This window comes from Pteronotus mesoamericanus, unplaced genomic scaffold (genome assembly GCF_021234165.1).
Source record: "Pteronotus mesoamericanus isolate MK-2021 breed Mesoamerican mustached bat unplaced genomic scaffold, CSHL_Meso_final contig_221, whole genome shotgun sequence".
Taxonomy (NCBI): domain Eukaryota; kingdom Metazoa; phylum Chordata; class Mammalia; order Chiroptera; family Mormoopidae; genus Pteronotus; species Pteronotus mesoamericanus.
Window position 1 is genome coordinate 6,493,315 of NW_026555092.1, and position 12,019 is coordinate 6,505,333.

At 40.7% G+C, this 12,019-nt stretch overlaps 1 protein-coding gene across 2 annotated transcripts in view; it reads right to left on the bottom strand.

Annotated features, from left to right (window-relative positions):
- Window positions 1–285: 285 nt before the first annotated feature.
- The window catches only part of EYA3 (EYA transcriptional coactivator and phosphatase 3), an 84,516-nt gene continuing 72,782 nt past the window's right edge, over window positions 286–12,019 (bottom strand). For both annotated transcript variants that reach the window (XM_054571834.1, XM_054571833.1), the window contains 2 exons: window positions 8,248–8,348; window positions 286–3,169 (listed from right to left, as the gene is read on the bottom strand). In XM_054571834.1, the coding sequence (XP_054427809.1) occupies window positions 3,089–3,169; window positions 8,248–8,348 (182 nt within the window). In that variant the 3' untranslated portion in view covers window positions 286–3,088. The remainder of the gene's footprint in view (window positions 3,170–8,247; window positions 8,349–12,019) is intronic.

Genomic DNA, 12,019 nt, shown 5'->3' on the forward strand with positions numbered 1-12,019 from the left:
AATAGCTGCCCTTCCCCTACCTTTCCCTCCTGCTTCAGTGGCACTGACACCCATTCAAGGGAGGGAACATCTAGAAGCTCCATGTGCTGCAGCTGGAGTTTGCCAGATTCTACTTGGGAGCCTTAAAACTGAGTTTGTGTAAACTGCGAACAAGCTGTGGCACAAGTTTCCTGGGACACTAACTTTGACACCCTCCCCTCCCCCCACAATTTGCAGAGCTGAAGACAGGAACACCCCAAACCAAATAAAAGCATCTAAATCTGGAGCAGGAATCCATTCTCCTGGACATCACCAGCTGCCCCAGGGGGACTGGACAGGGTGATGCTAAGGCACAGTCAGTTTTACATTCGAAAGTCAAGCCACCTCTTAAACCCACACTTGAAAACTCCAGATCCCTCACTAGAGATAGTCCTCACCACGAAATGTGCAGACCCATCTTATAGAACCCACAGTCCCCAGCTGGGGGAAGGGTTCATCATGTGGCTAATTTCACGGGGACTCTTTAGTAAAGAGGGCTTCCCCCTTGATGAAAGGACCGCTAGTGTCCTTGGGCCCTCAGCTCCCAAGAGCTCTTGGTGCTACCCACTTATTTTCCTTTCCAGATCTTTGTGCTGGGGAGGAGGAAAACACAGGGTAAAAGAAGAGCACTGTGTTCCCTGGACAATTCATTTTGGCAAAGAGAAGCCAGGTCCCATTTTCTGCCTGCCGTCTAAATGAGGGCGGCAACAACCAGAAAAGAGCAAATGTGGCTCTGCTCAGAGAGCTTCCTCTCCTCTCTTGGTCAATTTCAAGTTCCTTTTGCAAACACCTAGGTTGGGCAGTCAGGGCAGGAGGGAAAAGGCCATTGAAAGAGGGGTCTGAGTCATAGTCTAGGAATAAAGAGCTTTTCCCAAAGGGCAGGGAGGTGGGGGTATCTGTGTGCATAATGGGGGTACCACTCCACAGCCTCAAAAGCCTGAAGCAAAGCACCCACCCGGTAGCCTATGTCCAGGGCAGGAAACCAACAGTTATACTGCTGGTAGGTAGAGAGCTTGGGGACTGAAGAAAAGACCACCCTAGAGCTTTCTAAGATCAATTATTAAGCAAGGCAGAACAGCATCTGGGCAGCTGTGCTGAAATTAGACCAAGGCAAGGTCTGCCTCAGACTACGTAACTGCCCCCCACTCCCAAGCCATCAATGGAAACAAGTCCAAAGCAGCAGCTAAGTAATGAACATTGACTTCAACTCCTCTCCAGAAACCTCTTCCCTAAAGTTGTAAGTCCTAAAGCAGTTTCTCAATGAGTTCTGAAGGAATGCGCACAAACAGCCTTTCCCTGCTGTATGGGTGGCCTGGACTTGGGAGGAGTCTGGCCTCTGTGTGCTGCAACATCTCTGGAAATGGGTATGAAGAATCTCTGGGCATAAAGAAGTTTAACAGGTTGGTAAAGGATGCCTCCTACTGAAAAGCCAGACTACATCTCTCTGAGGTGCTTATATAGTCACTCCTCACTGCAGCCTGGGAGGGGCTGAACTTCCTCAGCTCCAGAGGAGTTTATCCTTCCTTAGCAGATGCCTGGGGTGGTCTTGGAGGGATGGAGCATCCACAAACACAGTTGGGATAGAAGGCTGGGACTAGTGCCTTGCACCCACCAATCTTCCCAGAGGTCAGGCTGGGAGATGTTCCTGCATTTGGCCCAGGCATGGAGGAGAGGGTCCAGCAACTTCATTTAAAACAGGAAAGTCGTTCTGGCTTCTGATTTCCCATTTCAGATTGAGATTTGAGATGTGGGAAGGCTGTACCATGGGAAAAATGGGTGTTGATCAAAGCAATCTCCTCTTTAGTTTCAGAGATCTGGGTAAATATAGGCCCAGAATACCCTTCATAGGACTTAAAGGTTTTAAAGTAAGTCAAGTACATTGACAGTTTTGCCCAAAATGTAGTTATGAGTTCTTAGGCTTAATTTGACATTTTGGGTCCAAAGGCTAGGGATTGGCCAGAGCTGAATGGAGGTGGCTGTGAAGTACACAGGGCAGGAAAGGGACAAGAGCCTACACTGATGTCTAAGAAGGAAGAGAAGGCTACAAGGGTGAGCATCTGTTGGGGGAAGAGTGCTTCTGGCAGGGGGAAAAGTGGAATATTCCTGTTTCAAGAACCTAAGAAGTGGAAATTCACACGAAGAGGAAATTCACATGAAGCCTTAGTCCCTTCTCTCCTTTGGAGGTAAGCCCCCAGGGCCTTGTCTTTGAATAAGAGTCAAGCTGAAGGCTTAGCATTTACTGTCTAAGAGAAGGAGTTTCCAAGATTGTGCCATTTGGTTAAAGGGGAAGTGGGATTAAAAAGGGGACTAAAGCTTCTAGGACGGGAAATAACAAAGTCTAGAGTTAATCAGTGTCTAGTGCCCCACAGTTCAGCAAACTAGGAGATGGAAGAACAGGAGGGAAACCATCCTAGACAGCAAACCACTGGAGCAGCGACAGAGGTGCTATCGTCACAGAGAGGTATTTTAGATAGCTCAATTACTATTTTCCAAGGAAACTTTATACACCCCTTTCTGGCTAGAAAAAGGAGGGAAAACCTGCTTCAGAGACCAGACCCCTTACCTATAAAAATTACATATACATTCACTGGGAGTATGTTCTACAGCTAAGGAGATTATAAAGACTGCAAGAGATGTTATTACAAAAGTCGGCCACATTTATCCTATCACAAGTTAACAGCAGTTCTCAATCAGGTCATGGACGAAGAGTGCAACTCTGCCCCAAGAATTTCCTTTTTTTTCTTCATTTTTTGAAACAACATAAAACAAAACAAAACAAAAAACCCAGAAGAATTAAAAGCACTGTAGCTGCAGTGAGTCTACTGTTCTCTCAATCCAACTGTCTCCTGCTTCTGCACAAGGATGAACACACGGGGCTGCAGCTCATTCTTAGCAAAACTCTAAGCTTCATCCCTTGCAGCTATTGGTTCTGATTGTGTTCTCGCCAGCATTCCAGGGAGAAAGAGAGAGAGAGAGAGAGAGAGAGTGACAGAGTTCCCAGTTGGTTCCGGTCTCCAGCTCCCTTCAGGAGTGAAAAGGATCTCATGGGGAAGGTTCTTCATTCCAGTTCTTAGAGAAAATCAAGCTCCAAAGCCTGGTGGAGGGACACGAGGTCTCCATGGTTTGTGATCCTCCAGAAAGGCATGTTGTGCTGGAAGAGAGCGGGGAGAGCTGGTTAACCCGACTTCTTTTGGGAAGTCATATGTACCCAAACCCCTTTCTCTACAGATCTCTCCCCAAGGTACTTGGTAAACCTCTCTGCTGCTGCCCACCTCATGGGGTTGTCAAAAGGATCAATAAGGCATATGTATAAGGACTTTGTACACTATAGGACCCACAAATGCGAGAGATTGCTACTAGGTTTCAGTGGTAACTCTGCTTTTATGAGAGATATACTTATTCCAGCTACTTTATAGGGTCTTCAGGATCAAATAGAATAGCCACATAAGAAATTAGTATTAATAGTACATTTTTTTTAATGATGGCCCAAATCTTGTCCATGACCAAGATTTGGAACATACAGATCTGGGAAATAATAATCCCATTATATAATACAGCCAGAATTATGTCCAGAACACTGTGTGCTATTCTGAAAGAGGGCTTTGACAAATATAAGCGTTAGAAACCATGTTTTATGAAGCTGAAGGAGATTCGCTTTAGTGATTGTCTTGTTCAAACTAGTTACAAATTACCCAAAATTTTGAAGTCCTAGAACAGTTCTTTTGGCATGTAACTCAGTTTTCATGTAGCTTGGTGTTCACACATATTTAAAAGGTTTTTGGATGTAAGAGGAAGCAGACTTGTTATGTTGTGCTCAGGAGTGCCAGACTAGGACCAAGAGGTGAAAGGCAGAGAGAGAAACTTAAGTTCAGTGGAAGGCAGAACATCCTAACAGTGAGGACAACCCCACAGTGGGACAGGATACCTGGGAAGCAGCCTCCTTTATGTTTAGGTATGTTCAAACAAGGACTAGAAAGTCTGTTAAAGAGGCTGCAGAAAGGATCCCTTACAGGGTGGAGGCTGAACTGCACAAAGGCTTGAAGGCATTTTCCAACAGGTGTATTCTACGGTAGATGATTATAGGCATCACCTCAGAGACACCTATTCTGCTGATGACTTGAGTTGTTCTTTATCTCCCTTCTCCCTTCTTCAGACAAAGAAACACGGATACCTACATCTACTAGTATCTTTCCCAGAGGGCAAGAAGAACTTTAGAATCAAAACTCCAAAATAACACAAACATGTGGGAAAATAATAAAGGTCTTTGAATTGCTACATAAAGTGGCAAATGAAAACACAATGAGTTAATAATGCCAACCAAATCACCACCAATCTCACAGTTCATTAATTGTTGCTCATGGTTTGTATGTCACTGAATGAAGAAAATTAGGACAGCAGTCCTAGTTGACAAGTTGACAACCCACTGCCTCCAAGTTTAAGAAATACAGTTGCTGGAAGAAAATGGGTAGAAGGGAAAGAACTTCGTCTGTAGATCCATCTAGCAGATAAGGAAACTCAAAGAGGCTAAGTAAATTGTCCAACTTCACACAGTCAATTAATGATTCAGATTTGGATTTGTGTGATTTTTAGATTCCATAGCCAAGGCTCTTCGATCTGTTTCCTGTGTTTAGAAGGGACAACTGAAGATGAAGGGTTAACATCAGAACAATCTTCCCAGAGCTCAGAAGCAGGAAGGACTTTGTCCAAACAATGCCCCATTGATTGTAGTGGTTTTTGAAAATCTGAGGCCTGGAAAAGTCAGAATTATTTGCCTTTTTGTAGCCAAGTCTCAAGCTCTTCAGAAGGCACTGCCTGAAGGGCAACTGTGATATAGCTGCTTGAGAGGTGCTGACCCACCCCAGAGAGAGCTCAGGAGCGAGATCACCCCTCAGAGTTGAGAGAAAGAGACTAGAGCTGTGCCCCCACCCTACCCCATCACTGACTAGAAGCAAGCTGTCTCTGGGAAGGTGATGTAGCCTTAGGTAAGGCAGCTTCTGCGGAGGGCAATTCTGGGAGAGGGTCTGGGTGCACACCACAGCATCCTCTACAGATCATAAATTCTCTGGTCAGTCTTCCCAAAACATTACTTCTCTCAGCTGAGACACTGATAACATCTCAGTAACAATGAGTTAATATTTTATGAGTCAGTATTACTCTGAACTATAGATTTTTTGGCCTGTTCATTTAAATATACACTCAATGTGTGTTATCAGACAACTCAGAAGTCTGATGTCCTCCTCAGGAAAAACTGAGCAGCCTAACAGAAAAAGTGCTTCTGAGAAAGCCACTGACTCTCCAGGTAGACAGATGATCCAAGGGAGTACACTGAAGGTCAAGTTCAGAGTCTCCTTAGAACTGTTTTTTTCCTTTCCAAAGCATATACAAATGAGAGCTTCAGGCCCTGAAATCCCACTCTACATAGCATGGAAATATGGCTTTAAAAATTTCAGCTTGCAAAATGAGAAGCCATTTCTTGGATTCTAAGCTTCATTCAGCTTGAATAGCGGGTGGATGCTAAAGACTTATAATCAGCAGTATACACAGAAGGGGACTAGAAAATTAACTGCACTGCTATGGTGAAGGTTAAGACTTGTTATAAAATATACCACAAAGAGTCACAAAGCTGGTGAAATGAAGTTTCAATATTGTTTCATTCCTTAATTTCTTCTATAGATTTCAAATGGAATTAGACAAATCTGCTGTTTCTCCTGATTTTTTTTGGTAAGAGTATCTATCATTTTCTTCTGAATTCCTAGGACTCCTCTAAGATTTTCAAACAAGATTCCATTTATCGGATATTAGAATGTATATGACAGGCTTTAAATTATATACTGATAGACCTAAGATGCTGTGCCTGTGGTGCTTTTCAATATGTAGCTGGTGCTTTCTCAACTTCTTCTATCAGTAATGTTGGGATTACTATGTTAATGAATGCTAACTGGATTTGGGGGATATATTTTACTTTTTCTTCACCTTCAGAAATGAGTTATGTCATTTCAGTTTGCAAAAGATTATCTTTTTCATTTGTTGCAGTCATTACTTCCTCCAATTCTCAGCACACTCCTGGCCCACCTTTCAGTGTCATTATCTACCTACTGTGCTCCAACCAGCTTCCTGCCTCCTTCTCCCTCTCAGGTTCTCATTTCTATAAGCCAGACCACAAAGTCACAGCTTCAAAATACATTCTAAGGAGATTCAAGTCTATTTCTATAAGAGAGAAAGACTACTTCTCCAAAGAAGCAATATAATTATGCCTAAGCCTATCCCGATCACCTACAAGTTATTATTTTAATTTCACATTTCTTAAATTGTTTATGAGGTTGAGCATTTTTCATGTTATTCGTCATTTGGGTATTTTCTTTTTTGGTGAATTCCTGGCCATTGTGTTTGCCCATTTTTCTATTGGATAGGTGTTTTTCTTCCTATTGATTTGAACCTGATCTTTACCTTTTTAATCAATTTTTCCCCAATCTGTGATTTATTTTTAAATAAAGTAGAAAAAAATATCTGAATACCTGTATCAAAATTACTTCAAATTCAACTTTTGCAACTGAGCTCAAGATTCTCCTATCACAAACTGGCATCTTTTTAATATGTTCATATATCTGCCCATAATATCACCCTTATCCTAATCTCCAAAGCTAGAATCTTCTAAATTATCTTTAGCTCCCAGCAGACTCTGTGATTTCTTTCTTCATAATAAATTCCTCTGTCATTCCTCATGTCAGTTCCTGACCACTCCCCTGCTGTCTTAGGTAAATCCTTTCTCTCATTCCTCCCTTACAGTGGTGCTATCTAACTGGTCTCCTTGCCTCCAGCATGAAAGAAAACTGTATTTTTTTCCTCAAGGGATACTTAATTAACTTTGGTACTGGCATCAGGCAGGAGGCCATGAACTGTCTGAATTACAAGAAAATAGAAGTTTTACACGTTTTAAACATTTGAAAGAAACATGATGATAGTATCATTTTAAAAATGTAGACATACAGGGCACAAAAAGCATGTCTAGGCATAGATTTACAAAATTGAAGAATTTTCAAGCAAATTGAGCAGATTTTATAATCAAAACCATTCATTTTACAGATGAAAACACAGGAATCCAGAGAGATTGAGTAATATAGTCAAGGGAATACCTAATTATTACATATTTATACATTATTGTATATTATAAAATACAGGCAAATATTTTATATAAAAATATTAAAAAGTAATTTTATTTTATTAATGGTACAAAATCCTTTTTGCTATTACTATTAATTTTGGGGGGGAGTGCTAAGTGACTATGCATTATTATTTAAGAAAAACTCGGGTTATTACTTTTTGATACAACAAACCAAAAGTTGAGTTCTAAGTTCAGCTTATCTTGATACTTGATTATTTAAAAAAAAGAAAAGAAAAAAGATAACTCTCAGAGATCTGTAGATCCAATACTCACTTTTCATTGTTCAAAAGTTTTTTATTGAAAATTAGTTAGTAGCCCTGGCTGGTGTGGCTCAGTGGATTGAGTGCTGGCCTGTGAACCCAAAGTCGCCGGTTTGATTCCTAGTGAAGGCACACACCTGGGTTGTGGGCCAGGTCCCCGTAGGGCACATGTGAGAGGCAAACACACACTAATGTTTCTCTCCCTTTCTTTCTCCCTCCCTTCCCCTCTCTGTAAAAATAAATAAAATATTAAAAAAAGAAAATTAGTAAATTTCTACCTTTTCTACTGTCGGTTAACTGTTTTTGACAACTGAAAGGTACTGTATTTTCAAATTTTAAAGAAGTGTTTGAATCCCAATGAAGTGCTTCATTTTAAAGTGATGACTTTAAAACAAGTTAGAAAAATTCTGTCTTCAAGTGTGGAGATATGAGAATTTTCACAGATGACAGAGTTATATCTAACTCAAAAATAAAATTAAATGATTATTTTTTAAAAAAGGCACTGCCCTCTACAATGAAGATGGAAGACAGGGCCACATCAGGTTTAATGATGGTGGTCCAATAGCAGGGTTCAAAGAGTTTAAGATTTCTGAGTGGCTGCAAGGAGGTGAAAGGAGAGAATCTAACAACTTACAGAAAAAACCACTTGGGGGAAAAAAATGATCCTCTTTCTTAAAAATGGGAGAGGGAAGGGAAAAGGGAAACAGCACTGTAAATGCACGACAGACTGCTAATATTCTGGGGCTTCACCATTTTTCTAATTGTTCAATGCATTCCCACACAGACTAGTTTCTTTACCATAGTTACCTGTTTGGCTGCAATTTCTTCATCTCGTCCATCTCCAATCACGACATATGTGACTTTCTTTCCAAACCTTGACACAATTCTCTCAAAGCAACTCTCTTTACCTGATGAGAGAAAGCAATCTCCTATTAGGACATTCCACCCTACCTTTTTCCCGACACCAAAGCAAAGGGATGCTTCTAGGTTTACCTGCCTGTGCTTAGATAAAATAAGTGGCAGCCTCTGTAGTTTGCTTCGTGGGGAGTAGTGGTGGCAGCTAGAGATCCACCAGGCCCTTTGGATCTATAATTGGGAGGCTAAGTGACTGAGGCTGTGTGAGAACTGTGCATACCACTTCCCTCTTCCACATCTCCTGTATTTTACAGTTTACAAGGCAGTTTTCAAGTTACTCTTATGAGATAGGTATCATCTATTTTTTTAAAAAAATATTTTATTTACTTTTAGAGAAGGGAAGGGAGGGAAACATCAATGTGTGGTTTTCTCTCAAGTGCCCCCTACTGGGGACTTGGCCCACAACCCAGGCATGATCCCTGGCTGGGAATGGAACCGGTGACCCTTTAGTTTGCAGACTGGCGCTCAATCCACGGAGCCACACCAGTCCGGGCTCATTTCCTATTTCAACAGACGAAATGGGACTAGTGACTTACTCTAGATTCAAATAAGCTTATACCTAGACTTTGGCTTTCTGACTCCAAGTCTAGGACATTGTGCCATGATGAAAGGATATTCCTGAGAGGAAACTGTTGTAGTGTAGGAAAGAGGAAGTGGGAGTGTAAGACCCTGATTTCTTGTTAGTAATAGGAAATAGACAAATAGTCATTCTCCTTCCAATTCTTCACTTCCCAGAAACAGTCCTAGGCATAGGCCTTATGTCTTTCAGTGCGGGAGGAGCCCCAGAGTACCAATGAGTATGGCAGCCACATTTGTCATATCTGGAATTTCCTCACTTTCATACTTTGTAACTGCAACTGAGATACTATATCACTGAACTTGACCTTAGGAAGTAGGTGATTTAACTCCACTGCAAACTGTTTTTAGATATATGGCAACATATCAAAATTCAAATCCCATCTGGAACCTACATCTAAAACATGCACAGATGATACTATATTTTATGTGCAGAAATAAATACAAAGGAAATTATTTCCATTGCTTTTCCTTCACCATCTCTTATACTGTATTTCCCTGCTTCTGCCACCTTCTTCAGTTAAGCAAGGTCCTAATTCTGCTTCCTTTTTCACTCAGGTCCAATAACCCCATCCTTTCCTCTTGTCAAATCCAGTGTTCCTGAGTGAATAAAAAAAGGTAACTCTTCCTCAAGGCACTTGACTGCCATCTGCTGGAAAACTGTTGTAATAAACACACAAATTCACAAATCTAAGATGACCATATCACAATTGACAGGCACTTATATACCCATACTTAGAAGTCCTGCTTGGTACAGCCTAACTAAAAGTGGGTCACGGTGAGTAGTCTTGTCTTAGGTCTGCAGCTTCCTTGACAAAGGCCAATCTTTATCTTTGAAATTGTCTACTGTCTTTGTGCATCTAAGAAGATAACGTACCTCTAAAATGTCAGACTCATCACTTTTTCCAGACCGCTCAAAGGCACGTTCACCAGCACCAAAACACCAGACCACACTGTTATTTTGTCCACATACTGTCTCTATGTTCTGTAAATGTTAACTATCCTGTACCCACCAATGTAAAAGAAGTATGTGTTTCTCCATTTTGCTTTTTATCTAATCTCAGATATTTCCCTGCTTGCTTTCCCCAGCCTCTGTACTCTAAGACCACTGAATTTCCTGTAATCCCCTTAAATCTTCTCCTTTGATTTTAATACATAAAATAAGCTGCAAAACTGCCATTCTCTCAATCCACTGAGGTTTTGCTTCCTGGCAGCTGTTGGTTAGTTTGGCTCAAATAAACTCTTACAAGACTTTTTCTCAGGCTTGACACACCTCAAGATCCAAACATTTAATTATCAGAGAGCCCCAAGGCTGAGTTCTTACACCTCTATTCTCCATCTGCATTCACTCTGACCTCACCCAGTCTTAAATAATCATAGGTACACAAAGAACCCCCAATCATGTATCTCCAGCCAGTAGCTCTCCTTTGACTTCCAGAATCAGATATCCAATTGCCTACTGGACATCTTCACTTGAAAGTCTAATAATTATTACAAACTTATCGTCCAAAACTAAACTCTTAATCTTTGTACCTGAGCTTTCTCCATCTCAGTAAATTACATCTTCATCCTTTCAGTGGCTTAGGCCAAAATTCTTGGAGTCATCCATAACTCCTTTTTCTTTCACACCTCACATCCAGACTATCAGCAAACGCTGTCAGCCCTGCCTTCAAAATATATCCAGTAACTGACTACTTCTCAGCGTCCATTGCTACTACCTTGGTTCATGCCACCCATGATCTCATGCTGGATTATTACAATAACCTCCTCACTTGACTTCCAGTTCCCTCCTCAAGATGCTACATAGCAGCCAGACTGATAACTTTAACTTGTCAGATCATGTCACTCTTCTGCTCAAAACTTTAAAATAGCATTTCATCAGAATAAAAGCCAAAGTCTTTAAAATAATCTGTAGGCCCTGCTGGATCCTCCCACTTTCCCATTTAACTTCTGTGACTTTATCTCCCAACATTCTTCTTCCTTGAACATGCCTCCAACCTCTTCCACTTGCTGGTCCCGCTCCATGGCATGTTCTTTCCCCAGACATAGGCTAATGGCAAATGCCCTCCCCTCCTTTAGGTCTTTGCTTAAAAGGTAACTTTTCATTGAGACCTTCCTTAAGTATCTTTTTAAAAACAAGATCTTCTCTCCCTGTTTATCCATACCACTTATCACCATCTGATATAGTTTGTTCTACTTGCATCTCTATTGACTCTTTCCTTCCGCTAGGCGCAAGGACTTTTGTCTTTTTAAATTACTGTTGTATCCCTATCTAAAAAAAATGCCTTGCACATAAAAAAGGCGATCAATAAATATCTGGTGAAAGAATGGAAAAAAATAAGTATCAATTGGTGGGTTTATAACCTCCACAGATATGGTGTATTAAAATAATTAAACCTGGTTTAGTTTTGGTGGAAAAATCTGATCAATAGGCAAGTAGTAGATTAAAAAATAAATGATCACAGCTCATCTTTCATCTCCAGGTCCTTCCCTCCCTTGCTACAATAAGAAGTATGAACTCTAAGTATAGACTAAAGGGTCTGGAGGGGTAAGAAGATGGTTGTCATAATCCTCTTTCTCACACATAATGATCAGAGAGAGGCATTCTGCTGCCTTCTCAGTGAAACAAGCTAGTTTTGTATTAATTTGGTGACAATTAATTACTTCAGCAAATATTTACTGAGTACCTACTATTTCATATACAGGTATACCTTGGAGATACTGCAGGTTCAGTCCCAGACCACCATATTAAAGCAAGTATAGTAATAAAGCAAGCTGTAATCCTTTTGCTGGTGAAGGGTCTTGCCTTCTATTTGTAAAAAAAGTAACATCTGTGAAATGCAGTAAAACAAGGTATGGCTGTATCTGGTACTGAATACATTTTTAGAGGTTAAAAAATACCTTCATAAATATAGTCTCATTTGATTTTCAAAACCCATCTCTGTTAGTTTCTCATTTTACATAAGAAAACTGAGAATATGGAGATAAAGTAATTTGCCTAAGGAAAGTCCTAGTAAGTGGGGAAGCAAGTCCTTATTATTTTTTTGCCTTTTCAAAAAATTGCAGTAAAAGAACACACAACCTAAAA